General features: G+C 37.0%; 1 protein-coding gene across 2 annotated transcripts in view; it reads left to right on the top strand.

Moving 5' to 3' along the window:
- LOC5575148 (villin-like protein quail) overlaps positions 1-25,086 on the top strand; it is a 65,892-nt gene that overhangs the window by 40,425 nt on the left and 381 nt on the right. The window contains exons 1-5 of one of the 2 annotated variants that reach the window (XM_001655475.2): positions 4,752-5,216; positions 22,601-22,810; positions 22,871-23,079; positions 23,142-23,733; positions 23,793-25,022. In XM_001655475.2, the coding sequence (XP_001655525.2) occupies positions 5,184-5,216; positions 22,601-22,810; positions 22,871-23,079; positions 23,142-23,733; positions 23,793-25,022 (2,274 nt within the window). In that variant the 5' untranslated portion in view covers positions 4,752-5,183. Of the gene's footprint in view, positions 1-4,751; positions 5,217-22,600; positions 22,811-22,870; positions 23,080-23,141; positions 23,734-23,792; positions 25,023-25,086 lie in introns of those variants that run through there. The other variant, XM_021846615.1, reaches the window with a different exon arrangement.

Genomic DNA, 25,086 nt, shown 5'->3' with positions numbered 1-25,086 from the left:
TTTTACAACAAAAAAAAAAAATCTTACAAAAAAACGTCATAATCTGCTCTAATTTTTTTTTATCAATGATGTCACAAAACATCAGTGGGAATTTTATCAAATCATTTTCCAGGAATTAACTAAGAACTACTTACAGAAATTTCTACGACAATTCTGAATTAGCCAAGAACTTCTAGAGAGTATATTGTGGGAGTTCTATAGGAATTCCTCTGAAAATCATCAGGTAATTCAGAACTGCTTTGATAGATCATTTCAAAAACGATCGCACGTTCAGAAATTGCCAGCACCATTAGATTCGTTTTGTGTATAACACGATGCGACTGGTATCAGATTAATCCATTCAATAATCTTCTGATAATTCTCTATGGATGTTCCAGAAATTTATCAAGATGTTTTTCCAGGAGTGCTCATGGAAATTTGTTTCTTTTTTTTGTCCGTGTCTTTTTTAGAACATATACAGGGTTGGCTGTAGATATTTTTTAGGAACTATCCATTGATTTATTCACAAATGCTATAGAGTATTGCTCTATTTGTTTTTCTAACGATTAAAGAAGTTTTTATAGCAATTTTTATAGTTAGTTTCCCTGGATTTTCTCCATACATATTCTCAATCGTTTTTCTCACGAGCCAGAACTTTTCCGACTGTTTTTTTTGTTGAATCGTAGGTAGGACAATCCTTTGTCTGTTCTATCCAGGTATTTTTGTGCGTAGTAGGGAAAAAGCACAAATTTTCTTCCTACAAAAATTTGGGCCAATTTTCGGATTTTCAAACAAATTAGGCTAAAATCATATGAATAGGTCGAAAATTGGTGCCCTTTCCCTACATGTCCTACCTACTTTCACGCCAGATACAATTTTATTCAGCATCAAATGACAAAAAAGCAAAATAGCACTTTCATGGGAAGTACACCGTGGTCCCAAAGTCCTGTCCCTATTTTAGTGCCAAACGTTTAAGTTTAGTGTAAAAAACATGTTTACTCATTTTTTGTATGCTTTTCGTTTGTTCATGTCCGAAGAAAAACATATTTATGTTTTTTTAGATTTTGTAACACCCCTTGGCTTACACTCTAATTTTGGGTGCATTTTGTTTTCCGTGTCCGTTCCGAATTGTCAGATAAGAGCAACCCCAGTGTTAAAACTAAAACCCCTGTGGTGTTTTTGTCGACTAAGCGAACGTCAAACATGATCAAAAGTGTCAAGGTTAATTTATGAACCCAATTTTTAAATTAAAGTTTGAATATGATCTTCTTCTTATTTCTGGCGTTACGTCCCCACTGGGACAGAGCCTGCTTCTCAGCTTAGTGTTCTAATGAGCACTTCCACAGTTATTAACTGAGAGCTTACTATGCCAATGACCATTTTTGCATGCGTATATCGTGTGGCAGGTACGAAGATACTTGATGCCCTGGGAAGTCGAGAAAATTTCCAACCCGAAAAGATCCTTGACCGGTGGGATTCGAACCCACGATCCTCAGCTTGGTCTTGCTGAATAGCTGCGCGTTTATCGCTACGGCTATCTAGGCCCCTGAATATGATATAGTCGTTATTTAAGTGGAAAAAAAGTTCAAGTAGCTGCAGTAACATGCTTTTTGTGTTATTGAATAAAAACAATATTTCATTAAACATTTTTGGACCCTATTGAAAAACGAAACAAGAATCGGAAAAAAAAGCTACCATTAATATACAAGAAATCGTGCTTGTGCAACTAATAACCATGGGCATGAAGAACTGCAACTCGTGGCTTATAACAAGGCCAGAAAGGGTTTGCAATGTAGGGTTAATTCAGAATTTCACCACGTCTCTCTCTCGGGCACCACATTTTTGCAGAATGATTCTTATGATGCATCATCGACCATTATCCCCTTCTTCTCTGGCTCAGATTGGCCTCCCTACCATGGATGAGGGCTAACAGTTTTTGCTGGCTATTTCTCGCGTAACAATTCTAAAGGGCCAATGATCAAATTCTAAACAAATCGGGTTTTGATACCATTCGATAGCATCTCCCAACACCCACAAACTATGCATACATTGTCAACATAATCATAAAACTTATTATTATAAACTCGGTTTTCAAAGCGGCCAATAATTGCTTTTTTCCAAATCATTCATTGGCCCCCGCTCGAAAAGGCCAATGATTGGTTCTCGCTCCATCAAGAGGGCCTACAATCGGAAAATTTCTTAAACTGTCATTGGCCTTTGCATGGTGAAAGGCCAATGACCCTCTCTTGCTCATTCATTGAAAACCGAAACCGAAATAATATTTTCCACATTTTTGTCAGTTTTCAGAATAACATCGATTATTTGCGTGTAGTAATAGTAAATCGTCACTCAACTAGCAAGAAATCACATTGATTGATTTGAATACTGAGAAATAGGAATTGAAAATGTGGTGAATAATATTCACATCGAATTTTCTCAGAGTCAACGATCCGAGGATTGGCCCTTTTGAATTGTTACGCGAGATTTCTTCTACAACGTGACCTTTCGGTTGTTATTACATATTGCTTTTGCCTCACTCCCTGCACCTACAGTATGAAATGAAAATTTGCAACTTTGTTTCTTTGGAAAGGTTATTCTTATTTTTTGTACACACCCACGGGAGAGAGCCGATTTTATTTAAATAGAGGGTCTTTTCAAAACACACTTTGTTAAAAAGTTGATTGTTTCACAAATGTATTGAACAATATTATACACTGGAATCTTAATTTGCAAACTCGAACAGGAGATTCGTAGCTTGAATCAATTCGAAAATTTAATCAGTTTGTAAAACGAGGTACATTAGTTTGTGGAGCAAAGATTTGCCTCTTGGAGTCTGTTTGTAAGAAATTCGTAGTATTTTTTTAAGGGAAGCTTAAACGCTTAAAATGATTAGTGCAAACAAGTTGCAAAACTCATTCTACAGCTTAAAATTAAGATGGCGTCAAGATCCAAGAAGGCGGACCGATTTTTCACTTAAAATAATTGCTCTATTCTTCATTCGACTTGATGGCTTTTAGATGATGCGGTAATGATGAAAAAAAAGTGTTTATGATAATATTCAAAATGGTGACCAAACTCAAAATTGTCGCCATTTTTAATTTCAAATCTTTCCTTCGTACGTTGGAATTTAGTTTCCCATGTGTGTTAAGGGAAATGTAAGACATGTAACATAAAGAAATACGTATGATTTATCAAAACCTGGTCTTTTCGCAAACGGTTTAGTTTGCTGGCTAACGGGGGGTCCACCAATTTAATTTAACTAAAACGCTACTCCTCTAGTTTTGACATACTCTAGCAGACAGAGATATTGTCTTGAATTTTTTTGCATATGCAAAATTTTCTGATGTTCATAGGTAGATCTGAAGACCACATTACAGAGCATTCTGGAGTTTAGAAAAGATATGATCAATAATATGCATTACTATTTAATAGGTTTAAAAATTATGAAATCTAATCCCATTATTTTCAAGATATTTGTCATCATTCCGATACATGTTTTGCATTGCGTTTTAACTCAATGTACACAAACATGAGAAAAAGGCTTCGCAAATTCAGATTTTAGTGTATCTGCATACGTATCGCCAAGCAACTCGCACGAGGTGAGCAAAGTAAGTGCCTCGGAGTTTCCGCAAGCCCACAGCACGCGAGCAATTCCTTTTTGTCGGCATTTGGTGCAACTGAAGCCCATGCCCGCCCGGCTGCTTCCCACTCACTCAGTGCTCCGCTCCGACATCACCCGCGGGATTAATGACGCTGCTGCCAGAAGATGGGAAAACATCGACCGATGAACCAACAGAAGCGAAGCACCGTCAGGCAAAAAGAAAATTGACGTGCTGCACAGTGGTGATGCTCATGGGCCAAACATTGCACAACAAGTTTTCATTCTCTCCTATTTTGGAAATATGCGAAACAATCAAGTGATTTCTACATTCTGTTAATTGTGTTCAAAAGCCTTAATAAAGGTTAAATATTTTTAAATATTTTGAAGTGAATGTATATTTATTACCTCCGGCAAATATTCTAGAGTTATATAACATCTTGGAGGTACTGTTAGTCATCAAACCAACTGAAAACATTTGTTCAATATATCAACCAGGATTGATAAGCTACTCTCTAGAAGTTTATTGATGAGGGTGTAAAAAATCCATCATCGCCAGGAGCTTTCGTATTTTTCAATTATTCAATAACAGTTCTCACTTCTTCTAAATCAGTCTCCCAAGAATTTCCGAAAACGTTCTCTGGATTGAAAATGCTTTCGAAATCCTAAGTAACTTGATTTTCAATTGAACTAGTGAGTCCTCAATAAATGTTGTGCGTGTTTTCAAACTGCTTAGCAAGTTTTTGAGCTTTTTTGCAATTAGTTAGTAATTATTGTTAGCTAGTTAGTTAGTAATCTCTTCCGATCTCGGAATGAGGTTTTGAGCTAGGCCAATTGAAAAATTGAATTTTCAAAATATTTGTTCCTTAATTTAGAAAATTATGTTTTAATTTTTTTGCAGATGCTTTCATATAATTTTCATAGTAGGATCGCGAGAACGTTGAAATTGCCTTCTCCTCAAGTTTTAAAGATTTACCAAGAGTTTAAGATATAGTTTAAGATGTTTTATTACCGCTTTGTAGAACAAATGGGACCACTGTGTGCCGTGGCCATTTCTATGCCTCCAACTCGAGGCACACACCTGTGTGCCCTCCCATATCCGTGTTTTTGGTTCACATTTACGGTGGAGGCAGCATAGGCCATAGCAAACCAGCCGGACGAAGTCGGATGGCATCGTTGTATATCATTTTGGTTCCACCGCTCGGCGCGATATGTTCGTTTCGTTTTTCTTTCACACCGGTGGTCGCGCGCGTGTTCGTTGCTTGTATTCCACCACTCACTGCTGTCTTCTTGAAGTCTACTGACGAAGAACGGTTGAGAAGTTACGTGGCGCCGTTGGTTCCTGATGTTCTGAGAAGAATTTTCACCCGACTGCGAACGGACGCAGTTGAACGTCGTCGTAGTGTGCTGTGATATTATGCTGTTTTAGTTTTTTTGTTCTGATTGTGATAGTTGGCTAAAGTTAAGCTAAATCGAACAACTCGTCAGTGTGTAGTGTGATAAACCAAATTATTATTATTGAATTCAGAAGGTTAATTTCTGCAAAGAAATAGTGTTTAGATGAAATATTTATGTGATTGAACCAGTTTTGTCAATCAGTGTCACCATGCAAATTTTGGATATCAGTCAGAAGGATTATGTACGTATTGAAACAACTATGGGACAACTATTCTTTTATGGGTGGTATTTATGGTATTTTCTATATTTGAATTTTTATGGGTTTTCGAAGCAGAGCTTTTGTTTCAAATACACTTTACTACGAAATCGAACATATTATGTTCGAAAAAATTGTGGAAAAGAGTAGTCCCTTCCTAAAAATAAAGGCTAATCAGTCTATTATGAACTTTAGATCCCAGCCGCAACTGCGAAACGTGAATTACATAATGCCTTTTTTTGGTGTTCAATGAGCTCAACCTGAATGATTTGTGCGGTGATTCTGAATAAATATGACATCAAGAAAAGTATTAGGAAATTATAAACATGTGTATGTGAAGATAAGTTTCGAACTTTGAGCCTGTTTTTTCACATACAATTATACTTTTATGGACATAATAGTCATCTTTTTTTAATTATGATTCGTGGTTTACGGCTAACCAGCCGAGTGGAAGTTTCAACAACTACCAAAAACTTAAAAATGAGGTGCGCATGAGTCCTCTCTTGGTGTAGGAGTAACGCTCCACTAGTATCTAGTAAACAGGCAGTCGTGAGTTCGATTCCCACAGAGAAGACGTGCAACTTTTTCGCAAATTTCATATCAATTTGTCCATTTAGTTCAATTGCAATGTATATGTAATGTTTAGTTGTTGATAATAGTCATGATACTAACAAAATTGCAGAGAATTAAAAATACCATTATATGGAGATTTTGTAACACTTACACTCCCGTGTAAAAGTTTGGGTTCACCCCCTAACAAACATGCAAACGTGCTCTGTCCATATCTCTGTGATTACACGTCCGATTGAAACTCTCTTTAGCGCATTCGAAGAGCAATGGGTTATTCTTTCTTCGGATGTATTTTTCCAAAAATATTTTTTGAATTTGGTATACTAAATTTTTACTTAAAGTTGTGACATTTTTCTGAAAACACACTGGAAAAACGTGGCTAATTTAAGTAGATGAAAAAACCGAATTTAGTACTATACCATTTAATTCCACTAGCGTTTGTATCTGTCTGATACAAACTCTAGTGGAATTAAATGGTATAGTACTAAATTCGTTTTTTTTCATCTACTTATAGGTATTCTACTAAACAGCTCGAAGACTTATTATCATGGCTGATTTTCTCAGCCTTTGATCGTCTAAAATTTTAAATCAATGTGTCATTAGAATTGTAATCTTAATTTATTTGAAGAGCGCTCACGAAATGTTGGCGGAAAAATCTGAAAACTATTCAAAATCAATGAAACCTTTATTTCATGTCATCGTGCAAAAGTTTGGGTTTACCCCTCAGTATGATGCATACCGTGCAAAAGTTTGGGAATTTCCTATATATATGGGAATGTTTTGCGAATATGCGCAGTGTATATTGTTATAACAAGCTTCGACATTTCTGCTGGGGATGTAGAGTTAGAGAAGTAAACTTTAAAAATTGGTTAGAAAAAACTGGTCTCAGTAGGCAGAATTTGCATTCAATGCCATTGATCTAGGGCTAGGACAGGACGTGACAGCTCAACTAAGACTGCCCAGTTGTTTTTCGGCCGATATCCTTGACGATACAAAAGCCAGTGCTACCAGTATTCATTGTAAGCAAATCTTGTGAACAAATTCAAATATCAATGCCCATAATTTGGTTGTTTCTTGCACGCTTCATTCATATAGTGCAATAGAGGATGGTTTATTTTTAAAAATTCAGGTTTATATTAGAAACCGGCAATACTTGTAGAGAAAATTGACACTATTTCCATTATAATGCTCTCAATTAAGTATATTTAATTGATTTTAGTATTGTAGGAGCACATGCGGAAAAGTTAACATGGAATATAAATGGATTCGAAACAAAAAGACTTCATGAAAAATTTTCAAACTTTTTATGAAACTTTAATTTATGATCTAGCAACACGGCCGGGCTAGCAACAAAGTGCCCTGTTGAAATCCAACACAACGATGTGAAAGTAAACCTTTGCCAAAACGACCAATCAGAAGTGGTCTTTTTTGACAGGCAATTGGTTTCATTTTTGTACTGTGACCTGTCACGTCTTGTCTTAGATCTAGGGAAGTTATGAATTAATGCACGAGTTCACTAATTTGACGTTTGAGCGGTGCCGTGGTTTCTATGGTCACATAAATAACACGGCATCGCTAAGACGTTAAATGGACCGATGCACAAGTTCACTTATTTGACGTTTGAGCGGTGCCGAATTCACTGGTTTCCATGGTTGCATAAATAACACAGCACCGCTGAAACGTCAAATAATGAACGCGTGCATCGGTCCATAGTGAACTCGTGCATAGGTCGATGGACCAGTGCACGAGTTCACTCGATGACGTTTGAGCGGTGCCGTGTTATTTATGTGGCCATGGTAACGAGTGAATTTGGCACCGCTCAAACGTCAAATATGTGAACTCGTGCATCGGTCCATGCACAAGTTCACGATTTTGACGTTTGAGCGGTGCCAAATTCATTAGTTTCCATGGTCACATAAATAACACGGCACCGCGCAAACGTCAACAAGTGTACTCGTGCATAGCTCCATTAAGCAAGATAATACGGGACTAGACGTTTCGCAGTGTTGAATACAAATTTTACGGAAGAACGAAAGCGAGAAAAAGATTTTTGTGCAGCGCCCTAACTTAATTCGTGGACGTTCCGTATAACTAATGAACGTTTTGCGCAAAAAGAATGATATGCCTTCTTAAAAATGATACCTGCTGTAACTAGGGTAAGTGATTCAATAGTTATGGGTTTTCCTATAGTTGCGGTAATGCCCTTCGTACTATTTTTATTGAATTAGCAACAGATTCGGCATTGTCAGTCGATATGTTTGCTTGTTGATATCCGAAACAGTTTGAATTTTTTTTTTAAATTCCTTCGAAATTTATGAAATACGACGAATAGCGCTTACTCTTTTCCCGCTTGCTCCAACAGTTGTAGTAAAGTGCACCACGGATACCGCAACTATAGGAACACGAATTAAAGATACACCGCAACTAAAGAAACAGTGCAGTGTGCCAAAGATGGAGGTACAATTTTTCACTGAAATGCATCTGATTACTGCGATAAAATATTTTTTTCTCGTTAAGTAAATGCCAGTTACTTCCAAACATATGTACATCCATTGAGCTTCTTGGGTTTTGAACGGTTAAAGGAATTGTTCTTAGTAACGCCGCTATTGGAACGTCTACCCTACTTTTTGTTGTATATAACCTTTTGCGAAACGACCTCATTTAAAACGGAACACCCCCTATTTTCCCGATTCTTGCATGCTTTTGGGATTTGATCAATGTGTTTTGAAATAACATGAAAGATTTTTTTTCTAAAGGCTAGCGAGACAAGCTGCTACGGCCGGCAATTTGTGTCTGTGACAATGGACCAATGCACGAGTTCACTATTTGACGTTTGAGCGGTGCCGTTTTATTTACGTGACCATGGCAACCAATGAATTCGGCTCCGCTCAAACGTCAAATTAGTGAACTCGTGCATTGGTCCATAAATAGAAAGACAAAACGTCAAAAGGGCATAAATTCAAAAGACACCAAGTTGAACCAAGGCGGGTTCTGGCTACAGGGCCTTAAATGCCCAATAAAAATTTAAATTTAAATTTAAATCCCAAACATCCCTGTCGAACTCATCTACAATAAACAAGAGAAATAAGTTTTCCTGACTGGCAAGTAAAAAACGGTTGTGCTGCTTTTTCCCGATTGTTGTTTCCCTGAACGCCAGTTCTACAAATACCCCGTTTCCCCGCATAGTCCAGTTCCCCGAAAAGTTTTTAGCACTCATTATTGTCATAGCTTTTTGCACTTCAAGTTGGTGAACGAACGAGTCATTGGATATGCACTCTTCTCTATTTGATTGATTGGCGGGACTTTTGAGTTATGCCGTCCTCAGTATTTATGCTAATATGTGTTTAGTCAAGAATGATCAAATATCTCCTTCTTTTGATTGATTATGATTCTGTTTAGATCAGCACCCTGTGAATAAAGACTATTCTTGCACCTTTTTGAATTACATCAACTTTCGGGGACACGGGTCATTCGGGGAACTGGTATTCGGGGAAATGGTATTCGAGGAAATGAAGTACGGAAAAAAATGGCACAATCGTAAAAAAAAAACAAATCTTTCAAAGTAATCTATGAAATCCTGAATGAACTTTTCTCAAGAGTACAAGTAATTGCTTCCAGGAAAGTTCAAGGGGCTCTAGCAAGGAACACACTGGGAGGCTCATAGGGATTCCTACAAGAACGCGTTTAAGATGGCACTTTTAGGTATTTTTCGAAGAATTTGAAATTATAAATTAGGGAATTTTTACGCATTCTCTTTCCAAGCCTTCCAGGAATTCATCCGTAATTCTTTTAACGAAATTACAGATTTTTCAAGAATTTGCTGCAAGAATTGCTTTTGTTTTATTCCTAGAACATTCACTCATCTCTTTTTTTTCTCAAGATATCGTCTGTTATTCCTAATGATATTTCGCTGGGGTTTTGCCAGTAAATTGGAAGAATATCACACAAAATATGAATTTCTTCTGGGATTTATCCTGAATATTTGTCAAGTTTTCCTTCTCACATGCTTTCTAGAGATTACTTCAGGCATAACTTAAAAAATTCTCACAACAGGTTCTTGCAGATTTTTTTTTGGTTGGCTATTGGATCTTACTAGAGATTCTACTTTGAATTCCATGTAAGAATTTTCCTCTCTAGAAAAACATTGAAAAATAGTTTGACACTTTTTGAACTGTTATCAGAATTTGTATAATATCTCCTGAATATGAGAAAGATTGTATCCTTTTCATATTATTTGAAAGTAAAACAAAACCTGCTGAGTTTTCATTAGTTTTTCCAGAGTTTTAGAATTTTTTAAATGGTGCTTTCAAAGTAATTTCAATAATATAAGATTTCTTGTGATTCGTGATTTGAATTTGAAAAATACTATGCCTAGATGTTTTTGTTTAGAAAAAAAGGTCGGCATACAAGCAAACAACTTGTTGAATTTTATTTATCTGAGTCACTATTTCGTCTTGAAACCCATTTAGAAGTTTAGACAAGTAAAGCTTTTCAAAATGAAGTCCTGTCAACATGTCTGTTTTAAGTAAGGTACCTCGGGGCAAGTGAGAATCCGGGGTAAGTGGGGCGTTTCATCATAGCTCAACTAGGAAAAGTTTTTCATGGGGGTATTCTTCTAGAAAGTTGAAGATACAATGACAAGGAATGTTTCATTTTCAACTTGCATGATAAATTATGACACATTTCACGTCTTGCATTGACTCGCAAAAAATAAATGTGTTTAAAATCAAATTTCCATCAGTATGCTATAATTTTAAGTATTATTACAAGCTGCTAACGATAAACCAGTATTTTGTTTTCATTTCATATGAAATTTTCGATGGTCTATCTTACCTTAAAATATATTTGTACCTGGGGTAAGTGGGACCTATCAAAACAAAAACCAGAATCAACACTTTTCGTACACGTTTCATACATTCTCCTAGAGAGTAGCACTAAAACATTCAAACAAATGATTTTTTTTTCAAAAAAGATCAACCTCAAATTACGTAATTGCATAAGAGGGAGAAGAAAAGTGTTATTATTCTTTATTTTTGAATTTCTTTTTATTTTTGAAATACGACTTCAAAATTGAACAAACATGCAGCTGAAATTTGAAATGCATAATGAGAGCTATTACTTTTCTATGTTATTTGAACTTTATTTGTTACTAGTGGTCCCGGCAAACTTCGTCTTGCCATCAAGTAGGCGGTTGAAAAACGCTATGGATCGTCCCATACAAAATGACAGTTACGTTCACGCTCGTTTTTTCGACTTTCCCGGTGAATATGCTGGGATTTTTATACACACAAACACGTCGGAACACTTGACGAACAAAATGGAAAAATAATCATTCAAATCGGTTGACCCGTTCGGAAGCCATTTCGTGACATACAAACACCATTCCATTTTTATTTATATAGATTTCTACCAAATTAAGTAGAGATGGAAAACAATTCCACCCCATAAGGTGGTTTTCTGCCATGCATATAAATAATAACAAAACATATTTATAATTTCGTCAATTATTCATTGTTTATGTTCTACATTTTAATTACACACTTATAAATGATATATTTTGAACATGTTTGATTCCTCTTTACGCTTTTATTGAGGAATTTTCAGTTAATATTAAATGTGAGGTGACATACTATTAAATAAAGGGTTTCTTCCTAAAACGTAACGTAATTTATGGTTGATCCCTTATGTATATCAAATATGCACTTAAAATTAAAAATCTATGACCTGTCAATCCTATTATTGTAATGGTTGACTTACTGATGTGGATTGACGCATGAAACTGGATGTGTCCCACTTGCCCCGTTTAGCGAGGTAACTGCGTCCAATGGCTCATTCTAAAACTATCTTCCAAGGTTTTCAAAATTTTGAAATTATTCGATTAGTTTCATGCACACACCAGCAAATATGTTGCCAAAACGTGATTGTGTTGTTGGATTTGAAAAATATTGACATTTGAAAATTTTATTGAACAATTTGTTTGAACTATCGTTTTTTCGTTCCCACTTGCCCCGCGGTACCTTAACCACTACCATGGCTAATTCGCCTTTGTGTGCTTATAGAACTATTGTATGGTTAGTATAGGGCATGTAAGCTGTTTAATAGCCTTTTATTAGCACGCAGGACAAATTTAATTTGCTATTCGATTATTTGGGGTACTCAACTAGTAATGCTGAAATTAGCCCTTGACATGATTCAATGCATTTGCTGATCATTAAACCTGTTCACCTTAAAAAAATATCATATCGTGCTACTTTTTATTATATGACATATTGTTTTTAGTATATCTATTTTAACTGCTAATTTTATGTAGTACTTAAGGGGTAGCCAACATTAATTATACATCACACCCTTCAAATTTGTTTATTACATACAGTTTTTGCGAAATAAAAAAAAATCGTTTTTCTTTTTAAATTCAACTTGTTTTGTTCTAAGCCTCAATATATCTTTTAAATTTTTTTGATGATGTGATCAATATTAAGGTGTATTTACTGATTTTGGACAATTCGATTAATAAGACACGAACACATACATATATGTAACGGGTCTTAAATAAAATTAATAATATTTTAACTTGATTGATATGGAGAGCAATGATGGAAAATAGCTCCCATGTCTGCTGAACCGGAACTAAACCAAACGTTCGCGATCATTAGAGTACTGATTTACTCGCATCATCTGTCGTGCTCGCGAGTAAACGAAGCTAAAGTGATTCGTGAACGTGTTCAGAACTGTGCAGAGTCGATTCTGATTTTGAGAAAAAGGCTATTTCCCCTCCGAGATTTCCGGTTTTCAAGGGATTTCCACTACAAACTAGTAGTTTACTGCCGATTTGATGGAAATACAACTGGTTTGTCTGTCAAAATCGTAATTAATCATACCTTGTTCGGTTATTCGCAAGTAATGTTCACGAACTTTTTGCTATTTTTTTGGAATGTTGTCCCGAGCAAGCGAAGTTATTCACACCAAGCCTGTTCGCGAACCTGTCGTGTTTTTTTTAAAATTGATCTACATTAGTGAGGTTATTCGTGATGCGATGTAGAGAAAGTAAAACAAAAATAACCTTAAAATTAAAAATAAACTTAAACCTACCAATTGAAACAGCGCTGAAAAGTGCTACTTTTCAACGCTGATAACGGTATCGAAAAGACGAACTTGGATTTCCTTGGAACATGTTTAATCACCACGAAACAATCCAACTATAATGGCATTTTTTCGCAATTGCAAAAAATGTTGTATACAACTCGTTGCAAAACTCGATTTTCTCAGTACTCGTCATATTTAATGTACGACTCGTGCTGAAAAAATCATCATGTTGAAACTTGTTACATAAATAACTATTGTAACACTTCTTAATCTCTGTCAAATTGGCTTATTTGAGGCATAATTGTGTCCTTCTTAAGCATTACTTCCCAAACTATGCAGAACCTGCTTAGCAGCTTAGTGTTCCTCTGAGGACTTCCGCAGTTATTAACTGAGGGCTGTCTCTGTCAATTCACTTTTACCACGAAGATACCGCGAGGCCAGAGACGAATAGAGACATAGTAGTCGGGTCCAGAATGGGTACCACTTCTAGTACTGCAAAAGGTACCCAAGTTTGACAGATCGCAGTACATTTTTCACATCATTCTAAATTTTGCTCTATTACCTTATGTGCCATAAAATTTTAGGCAACTGCAAGGAACATGGAGGTCTTTATTTTGTTTTTGGCGAGACGTCGAGGAAATTTTCCACCCGATAAAAACAGCTTGATCTTGCTGAGGCTTATCTGTTCACAATCAGTACCGCAACGGCTACTTAGACCGTGGACGAGTCTAATTCATGGTTTATGTACATTTTTTACCGCAAAATAAATATTCAAATCGTTATAACTTTTCTGTTTTTCAATATGTTTGCACAATTTTTTCACAAGTTCTCAAACAACTCTTCTAGTTTAGGAATATTATAGGATATTAATTATTGGTGATCTGGTTTTATTCAGCCCACATTTTATTTTTTTTTTGATAAATTGATCAAAAACAAAATGGTCGCCAAAGATATTTTATATGGAAAATGTTGGTCCCCCAAGGAACATCGGAACATCGATGTTCCTTGGGGGACCGACATTTTTCATATAAAATGTCTTTGGCGACCATTTTGTTTTTGATCAATTTATCAACAAATAAAATGTGGGCTATAATTATGCCAGGTAATAAAAAGCTACTCTGAAAAAATCATACAAATCAATTAAGAATTCTTGGAGGTATCTGAAAATTACGATATGATGTTTTTGAAGTTTTTAAGATCTTTATTTGGCCAGCGTGGTTCTAGAAACCTAAAGGCTCATTAGTTAAAGATGGCTGCACCAAATTGCTTCATTTTTTATAACATACTCTCATTAATGTATTGTTCCGAAGAGTGAATATTCGAATACGATTAAAATTATGTAGCCTGAGAAATGAACGGGGGGTTCTGGTTACGGGTCAGTCCCCCAAGGAATTTTGGGAATATCTTCAAAACCAGAAGACCAATGATCAATGTCGACACAGATCCAAAAACTAGAAGAGTTTTTTGAGAACTCGTGAAGAAAATGGTGCAAAAATATTGAAAAACAAAAAAGTTTTAACGATTTGAATTTGAATTTTGCGGTAAAAACTGAAGCTGCCGGTAGAGGGGTTGATTAGTTTATTATCAAGGAAATATCCTTACTATTCCGTTCCTTTATTGATCAGAACCCTTACCCTATTCCTTTCAAGTCTGCCTTATATTTTTGCATATGCATGTATATCACACGATCCTCGCTGGAATGCATGGCGCCAAGTCGAACGAGATTTACGAAAGCGGGAAAAATCAAACGAAGTTGCGAACATTTTCCCCATACTGCATATCTATGTAGTTTTTCATGATCTATATCTCTTTTGCGAAAATAATCTTCATTATTCTCATTCGATACAATTACTATACGTAAAACATGCATGAATGGCATAGCGGTAGCAGCATTATAAAAAAATCGCACAGGAAAACTTTACACAACGCTTTGCCAGTAGGGCAAAGCGATGCCATGTCAGTTTGCCGGCGAGCTTCCTTATTTGGTACATTCCGGCCAAAATGGGTACAGCTAATGAACAAAGTTTCATGCTGCACACGATATGTAAGTGCATTTAGGTAGGTACTTGCCGACTAACCTGAAAAATCATTATTTTCTGCTGCGGGCGTGTGCTTTCACACAACTTAATCCGACCGTTTCCCGTGTGTGCCGTATTTGATTCAATTTAAATTAATTTCCACTAAGGCCAATTTGGGCGGTTTCAATTGCTCCCTAGCCAAAGTAAGACGTCAGATGAGGAAGATGCTTGCGAAGCAGATAAGCAACGTAACTGAATAATTGACAGGGGATAGTGTAATGGGCAGTTATATTTCAAATTTTAGCTGTTTCCCCAATTTAGACATCGTGGTAGGTCGTTTCACTAGCATTTTGAGCTGGGAAATTCGGTAATGGTTAAAGACTGACGATGCGATTTACTTGCACATGGTAAGCACCTACCGCTGGGTACGGTTAATGCGAGCAAAGCTAATTAAGTGCAACCGGAAATATACAGAAAATCAAACATGTTTTACACTGGGCATTCACTGTCCGCTTGCTCGTGACAGCATTGCACAGTGGTCCCCTTATAGGTCATTAATCAAAAAAAAAAAAAAAAATGTCATAATATTATTGTTCAGTGATTTGTTAAAAACTTATCAAACAAGGTTCCGACACTGTTTATAATTTCTTCTTCATCTTTTTGGCATTACGTCCTCACTGGGACAAAACCTGCTTCTCAGCTTAGTGTTCAATGAGCACTTCCACAGTTATTAACTGAGTACTTTCATTGCCAAAGTTGCCATTTTCGCATTGGTATATCGTGTGGCAAGTACGATGATACTCTATGCACAGAGAAGTCAGGGAAATTTCCATTACAAAAATAGCCTGCACCGACCGGGAATCAAACCTGCAGTCAACTTCAGCATGACTTTGCTTTGTATCCGCGAACGCTAACCACTCGGCTAAGGAAGGTCTCTGAAATTACTTTCAGTGTTTGTTGGCACTGGTAAAAATTGCAATTAAAGTTATATCGAAGAATAAGATAGGTAAATGATTTTAGACTCCAATGGATCTGTCAAAATATTAAGGTTTACGAAAGGTCAAAATATTAAGGTTTACGTTATTAAGGATTTACAAAATTTCGCTCAACAAGGAAAATCGGATTTTTTTTAAATGGGAAGATCGGACTTTTTTAAATATCTTAACGGACAATTTCTAAACATTATTTCTCGTTAAAAGTTTAATTGTAGCATCCATAGCTACCATTAAGGAGGTTGAGCGCCCAAGTTTTCTGAAAAAGTGTTATTTTGGGACACCCTACTTGCCATAATTTAAGTATGAATAAAGCGTAAGAGTTGAATTGGTCCAAAAATCTCGACAAAATATTTTCTTACTTTTGGATTATGAACATTTTGTCAGGATACTCATTCACGTTGAAAATCATCTGAGATATTACATGCAATATCGATAATAATCAAAGTTGTTTGTTTTAATTATAAAATATACATCATACATCATACAACGCGTAAATTCACTTCTTATATGACCGACATATTAAAGTGAGTATGATGATTTGTGTTTACGGAATGAAAGACGTGGTTTTCTATCACACTTAACGCTCAACGCTCCGTCATCGTAATCATCGTCATCATCGAAACTTCAAAAGCAGTTTTTCTGTCCAAATCTGAAAATTATTCGATGAAAATGTGTTCACTGTGTTTCGGTTGGAGAATAGAATACAGTGAACACATTTTCATGTAAATATTCTTGATTTTGAACGAAAAAACTGCTTTTTAAAATTCCGAAATCAATGACGAATCCTGCCCCCTTAACTTAATATAGTTTGTATTACTATACTTTTTAGTTACATTTTACGTAATATGTTTTTCAGTGCAAATAATTTCAAAATTACTTTCTTCGAGTGTTTTGCTTAACATGAAATTAACATCATGTGAAAATTTGTTGTTTTTTCTAGTGTGTAGAACACTAACACATCAAACAGCATGAATGTGAGAGTAATTTATCGACATTTGTGTTTATGACCATTCTTCTGTGTAGCGAGAACCACTGTTAACGCTTCAAAGGCAATTGACTCTTGATGTTGTTTGGTTACATTTTTACTTTCATCTGGAAGAGTTAGCTGCAGTCGATGCGCTCGAACTGGTAGTGCTAATTTACGACATGATTAATGAAACGTTCCTATGCATTGCATTCATGCATCCCGTTCGGAGCTGGTTTCGACACAGGTGGATCAAAATCGGTGTAGTAAAAGCTGACGTTTGCGTAACAATGTTGATCGTTTTATGGAATACCATTGAGATTGTAAAAAAAACACACCGTTCGAAGATTTTTGTCGTCCTTACTTGCCTCTTACTGATTGGATTCATAAAGATTATGCTATTTTCCGATTTCACACGCTCAAAGTCGCTATTTTATGAATTGCATCTTAATCGTACTTTTTCTCCGCCAATTCATTCGTTCAAACAATCCTATCGTTCGCGTTCGTTCGTTCGTGAGTGCACGACGACGGTACTCCAGATATGGGCCCATCAATCATCTGGTGCTGCTGGGTACCCATGAAAGCACGCTCCTGAAGAGAAATTGCTCACTTTTTATGTGTGTGAAAACTGGAAGACGGCGCTGTGGAAATGCAATTCAGACCAATATTGCCGCTCCAATGGTGCAGATAGGCTTTCCTGAAAACAATGAAACACCCTCGCCAATCGATCCACCTTAGCAGCTGTGTGGATTTTCTTGCAGTTTGCCAGAATATCGAACGAAAGGGCTTGAATTATCACTTTGATGTTATTTAAAAGATAATTGCACAGCTTTCAGTAAACCTTGGGATCCAAATGAAAGACAAAAGTCGCGCGTAAAAACCAAGTCGGATAAACTGAAGGCTGAGATGGTGTGAAGGAATAGCTATTGGTTTGTTTGTTAGTTTGGTATGGTATGCAAATTAGATAAGTTTCTTTCTTCAAACGTGGTGGGCGTAAAAAATATGTCGCTCATAAGTTCCGGTTCACATATAAAAATACTTCACATATTTTTGGACGGATTGCTGATAGAATTCTGAAAAATATTTCTGGGATTTCTTTATGATATTTTGCAAAATGCTCCTATGAATTGATGAGTTATCCTTAGATGAAGTATTTTAAAATTATATATTATTAAATTTGAAGTGTCTGTCTTTAGTGTATAGAAGAATTAGTTGCAAGAATCCTTGTGAAAATGTTTAGTGAAATTGTTAATAAAACTCTTGCAAAATCCAGAAGCGAGATAGGTATAATTTCTGGAAAATTCTCTAGAAAACTTCTTTTGAGATTTCAAAAGCTTATTACTGGACGATTTTTTTTTTGCGAGTCACAGGTTTCTGGAGAATTTTTTCAAAGCAGACATAATTGAAGGGAACTAAATTCCTATTATAAATCCTGGGACGAGTACGGCATGGAATACTAAGAATTTGTATTCCAGTAGTGGAATTCCAAGACGAATATTGGGAAAAATATTTTCTTAAATGTTAAATCATAAAACATTTCGACGAATCTTTTAATACATCATTAGTTGGCTTCAAGCTTTCTTGAACGAAAATATATCGAGCATGAGCATAAGCATGATTGACCGCCCGCAGTTGCTACTCCGTTATTGCAAGAACAGCTGTACTTACCCAGGGAATCAACAGACACTACTCGGGATAAGTAGCATATTCTTATATATTGCTTACATTGGTGCTCTTATCATTATAACAAACAGTATCGGCGCAGGCTGTATCCGAAATGCATGTCGATTTGAGGATTGTAGGGAAATGTTGACGTATTACTTGCTTTGAGGAAGCCGTTAAGTCCTCTGCACTTCCACAAGAAAATGGTTGATGAAGGGACTCGTTTGAGTAAATGAAAAAAAATGATTTTTTAATGCCTAACCGAATTCGCAATACTATCCGATTACCGCTTTGCACGCCGAACAAGTGTTTATCGAGAAACTTAAAAGTAGATGGAGTACCTTGTGCCTTTTAATTACGCTCCTAAATGCTTATCTTTGACAGATATGCGTATTTCGACTACCACTTGCAGTTTTCTTCAGTGTCAGTTACTCGGATGGTTACAGTGGATACGAGTAACTGACACTGAAGAAGACTTCAAGTGGTAGTCGAAATACGCGTATCTGTCAAAGATAAGCATTTAGGAGCGGAGTTAGAAGGTACAAGGCAGTCCATCTACTTTTAAGTTTCTCTATTGTTATTCTGCTCAGAGGACTCGAATACATTAATAAAAGTGTTTATCGTTCAGGATAGCAAGTGACGCGATCAAAAAATCTATCACTACCAAACTGGTTCGATACGCGGCACACTTCACTTCGCGAACGACGCGCAACAAGTTTGATCATTTGATCCCGTCGCTCGCCCCCGCAGCGAGAAAATTAAAGGATCAAACACAATTCAGTTCTTGATGAAAATATATCTAAAAATTATTCGTAGATTCGATACATTTTTTGTGTTTTATTCTATATCACCTCTGCAACTCTTCTGAAGACCACATAAAAAAACATAGCAGAAACTGATTATATGGGTCCAGCTTAAGTTTAATTTGTCAGAATCAGCTTTTAAAAGTTTGCCAAAGAGCTCGAACATCAATATTTGAAAGAGAAGAGTTTTTATTCAAACTTCAAGGTTTTTACTCGACGCATTCAACACGTGATCATTGCTTGGTAGGGCCATCACCACAGGAAATGAAACATTCCCGGTGCTCCCCAGACCGTTATTATCAGAAATAAATCTCCATCAAATCTGTGTCGTTTTCTATAGCTAAGCAGGTCTGGGAAAAATTTCAAAAAAATTGTAGGGCCTGTTTTGAAGTTACACCCTTTTGAATGTGTAAGTCCACAAATTCATAGTAAATTTTAGATATTACAACGGGTTTTCTTTGGCCGTGGTTATCAGAATAAATATAATATTCAAATTTGAATCAAAGTCGGTTTATATAGTTATTTGTAACTTCTGGGAGGAGTTTTGAATGTGAAGATAAAAAATAGGGTTACGCCCTTTTGAGAGTGTAACCATTAAAACACTAATTTTAAATAGAATAATTAGGCATTCTTATACCTTTGAGTATCTTCAAATGATTTCAACGACATATTGCACTTACATGCCATAAAAGTATTTCACAATCACATGATTTTTCATACGCTTAAGAGCTTCAAGGTATTACGGAGCTAATTTCATCATGTAAAAACATTAGTGCTTGTATCAAAATATTCTGATTAGTTTTGTGAACCTATGTACTCACGATTCAGATTATTTTACATCGAAGCGAAGTATACGTCAAGGAATGCTTTACGACTTGAGTATTCGGTTATGGGCAGCAGTGTATGGAAAAAAAAAAAATAAAATTAACAACGTAGAACGCAGCGATACAAAATGGAATAAAATTATGCAAAGTTTAGAACAACCGTTATTATTGTGTTGTTGCTCATGATTGTCTTTGTTAGTTTGGAAAACTATGTTTAGCTCCCTAAGTATGGCTGTTTTTCGTTTACTTCACAAGCATAGATTGCGATAAAGAAATAACAATAAAAGTTGACATAGAAATCATCAGTTTGTGTAGGGTTCAACCCATATTATGGTAGGTAGACCAGCAGGTAATGAACTTATATATCTTTTTTAAAATTATATCCCTTAAATTTGATCGCCGTTATCCCGAATACCTCGAGTTCCAGTTCCTAGATCACGGGACAATGTCATTCAAGGTAATTATATATTCGGGATAATAGCATTCAGCGTAATAGTGCGTTCAGAGTGATGACACACGGGTTAATGAAATTCGGGGAATTGCATTTTGGGGATCAGGTATAGAATTTCCTCAAGAGAGTTCTGATTTGTAAGAAAGACATGTAACATTAAGGCTAAGTAACCTGTCATTTGTTTTGGCAGCCATATTGACTTTGCAACTCGCAATTTTCAAGTAATAAAATCCAGTGCTCATTACCAATATTGACTCGGAAAAGTATCAGTACATAGGCTTACATGCTGAAAGTACGCTGATACTTTTTTAGCTACGTCATTGCAATATCAACTGTTTTTCATTAGATCTAAATCGTGAGATGCATTAGCAGCAATCATCAACGACGCGCACACATTTCAATGACGACCTACTTTGCTTTAAGCTCTTCAAGAGCTATGATTTTAATTTCAATGTAACCAAATAATAACGCATGTTTCAAACACTGAGGCTTTCTCTTCCCGAGTTAGCTTGAGAATGGGTTGATTGATTTATACAATTCTTTTACTATTGTATTAATCCAGGGCTCTTACGTGTTTGTGTAACCAAAAGTCAAAATTGAAGATTTATAAAAAATCTGTATAGACTAGTGTATGCTACAAATGATCACAAAAGTATTGATAGTGATCTAGAGTTCTATGGTTTGGCAAATAGTGCATTACTCAGCAATTGAAGTTTAAGTCAGTACAAAGTTAGCCGGAACAGCCGAGGGGCAGTGTTTGGATTTAGATAGAACCATATTCAGAGAGTGCAACAGTTCGTGAACCATAACAGTTCGTGGCACTTCGCAATCGGAGAGCCCTATGAATGTAAATATTCACTCTCTCGTTTGGTACGTGGCGCGAGAGCGTTCAAGAGCAGCAACTCTCACAGCCTACATAGCTATTCGGGAGATTTATGATAATAACTTTCATATTTTTTTGTAGTTCAGCCTTTAACAATCTAATCATAATCTATTGGATCATAAAACACCCTTTTGGTAGTAAACATAGCACAAAATGGAATATATTTGCCTCTGTTTCTTGATCAGAATGAGAGTGTGTCAGCGAATGTTACAAGTGGTGGCACACAGTAATCGGCACCAAACAGTGGGTGGCGTGTGTCTGTCTTGTTTTCGTTCATGGCTCGTTATCTTCCACGAACGATAAATGACATGCGTTATGTCATGCGAGGAAATGGCTCCATAATGCCTTACAGCACTTGAGCCTTTGAAAAATCAATCGATTGTGCGAGACTGTGGTGACATGTAAGTGCAGTGTATCATTGAAAACATTTTAGCATGCTTAACGGTATTAGAGTGCCTAATTAATCTATTTAAAAATAGTGTTTTTAACGGTTACACCCTTGGTTACACCTCAAAAATGGCGTTACTCCAAATTTCATCGTTATTCTCATTCAAAACTCCACAAAGAGGTGCCCAATAACCAAACAAATCAAATTTGAATCAAATTTTGATGGTTTATTTCTTCCGATGATCGAGGCCAAAGAAAATCCGTTTAAATATCTCAGATTTCCTTTGAATTAGTGGACTTACACATTCAGAAACGCGTAACTTAAAAACGGGCACTACGATTTTTTCAAAATTTTGCTCAGGCATGCAGCTTGGCTATAGAAAACGACTGGTGAGCACAGATTTGATGGAGATTTTTTTCTGATAATAACGGTTAAGGGAGCACCGTGACATTCTTTGTGGTTGCGTATTGCTTTTTTCATCCAGCGAGTTGAAATTCTATTCCAGTCCACTATTGAATTGGCGCCTCATTTTCCGATTCAGCGAACCGTGCATGATTATTTCCATACCAACTGGTCACTTTATCTTGTTTCCGCACTGAAGTAATCTGAATGATAATGATTTGCCGAAAGCAGCCACCTCGCAGGGCAACTTGTCCAGTAGAATGATGTATCGTTTTGCCCGAACCGAAATCACTTACCGGTGTCAATTTTTCTCTGTCGTTCAACAGGACCAGAAACGGCCCATCTACGAGGATATAAAAATCGACACAGCGTTCCGCAAAATCAGCCCCAAAGCCATCGGTTTCTACGTGTGGCGGATACAGAACGATCACGTGGAAGCCATCCCCAAGGAGCAGTATGGCACATTCTACGACGAGAACACATACGTGATCTATTCGGCCTCGCTGGCGGGAACAATCTCCGACAAGAATACGATTGTGAGTATTGAGTGGTTAGCCTAAATTATGGTGATTTTTTGATTGAGACTTGTATTGCAGTGTCGGGAAATCAAAACTCCCGGAGCAGTTATTGAACGGTACATTCATTTCTGGCTCGGAGCCAACATCACATCGGATCGCTCCAAATCGGCTGCGTATAAGATTATCGAGTTGGATCTTCATCTGGATCATAAAACCACCCAATACCGGGAAAGTCAAGGCCATGAGGGAATTCGGTTTCTATCATACTTCAAAGACGATGGAATTCTGTTAGTTCTGATTTCTTTCGGATTTGGTTTTCTGACTTTGCAAAGTTTTCCTATTGTTTCAGAATTCAATCCGGAACGGATCCGTCATCCTATCCGCAATTTCCACGACTGTATCAAATAAAAGGGAAAACCACTCCACAATGCATTCAGCAGAAAGCGATCACGTGGCAACACTTCAACTGTGGCCACGTAATGATTCTACAAACATCTACCATAGTGTTCGTTTGGGTGGGTCGATCAACAAGCTCCTGTGAAAGGATATTTGGATTGAAGATCGGTACCAAGCTGAAGGACAGCTTCAAAATTCCAGAAATAGCGATCATTGACGATGGCTATGAACAGTCGATGAGCTCACAGAGAAAGGAAGTGTGGAACGGTTTCTTAAGCTTGTCGCAACGCTTCGTTCAGCCTTTGGCGTTGACTCCTTCCAATGCCGATATCGTTTTGAAACTGTATCAGTGCGACACGGTCAATGGCGTGTTCAGGGTGGAGCTAGTCAAAACAGGTGCTCTGGACCAAGCCGACTTGTATGGACGGGACAGCATCTATATCGTTGACTATTTCTGCAACGGAGTCTGGATTTGGATTGGACGGAGCTCACACAAGCAAAACCGTGCCGAAGCAATGCGTCATGTGCGGGGTTATGTCATTAAGGTAAGGGTGTCATCAATGGGGAAATCTGAAGAGCTATTAAGGGTTTGTCTTACTTACAGAAAGGATACCCAGCATCCACTCCGGTAGCACGGGTCATCGATGGATTGGAACCGGCCGAGTTTACGAGTCTCTTCCCGAACTGGATCAGTTCAGATGTGAATGGTAACTCGATCAAGGGTCTCTCTGAGAAGTTCGATGCTTTGACACTGATTCAGCGACCGAAGCTGGCTGCGCAGATACAGTTGATGGATGACGGAAACGGCGATGCAACTGTGTACCAAATAGGTGTTGAGGATGTTAAAGAAATTCCCAAAAAGTACGCCAAGACTTTCTATTCGAGTAACTGCTACATTGTACACTATCAGATATCCTGCACATCGGAGAACAACATAAGTTCTTTGGCAAATTTGATCAAAAATGTCGTTTATCTGTGGATTGGATCGAGTGCTTCGACGGAATTCAGGCAAACGGGTGAAGCCTTCCTGACGGAGATGTGCAACCATTTGAAGAAAAATGTGGTACAAGTTCGAATCAGTGAGGGGATGGAGCCACCGCATTTTCTACAGATCTTCAAAGGAGGTCTCATAATTTTCAATTCAAAGTGCCCGGGTGGGGAAGGGATCATGAATATTCGCAAGTACCCGAGCAGTTTTGTACTGAAGGTGGTTGGGAACTCCAGCTACACTTGTAAGGCAGTTCAGGTTTCCAGTAAAACTCTGTACTATCCCGAGGACTGCTACATACTTAAAGCACCAGATAATGAAATATGGATATGGTGCGGACAGTACTCAACTGGAGATTCTCGAGAAATGGCCAAGTCAATAGCATCCATACTTGGAGAATACAATCTAGTGATGGAATCTAATGAAACAGATGAATTCTTCAATTCGGTGGGGGAAAAGTTTTTGAAGCAATTGAAGAAAACTCATGGAAACATTGTAACTCCAACGATGAATGTCGCTTTGACCTGGGAAAGGCAAAGAATCGGACTGTACATGTGTTCTTTGGAGCAGGAAAAATATGTTCTGTGTAAGATATTCGGTTTCACACAAAAAGACTTGAGACCGGAAAATATTTTCTTGCTGGATGCTGGAAACATTGTGTACGTGTGGATCGGAGACTTTGTTAGCAACGATGATCGAACGCAGTGTTGGGATGTTGCCAAATATCTTATAACTACACATCCCGTCCAGAGAGACGCCAACATGCCAATAGCGATCATTCGACAGGGAGAGGAACCCATCACATTTATTGGATTCTTTGATAACTGGGACAAAAAGTATTATGAGGTAAGATACGAGATTATTGTGGGTTTGGACTGCGACTGTGGTAAATTCTTATCCTTTTTTACAG

This window comes from Aedes aegypti, chromosome 2, assembly GCF_002204515.2.
Source record: "Aedes aegypti strain LVP_AGWG chromosome 2, AaegL5.0 Primary Assembly, whole genome shotgun sequence".
In the NCBI taxonomy this organism is placed as follows: domain Eukaryota; kingdom Metazoa; phylum Arthropoda; class Insecta; order Diptera; family Culicidae; genus Aedes; species Aedes aegypti.
This window is presented reverse-complemented; position numbering and strand designations above follow the sequence as displayed.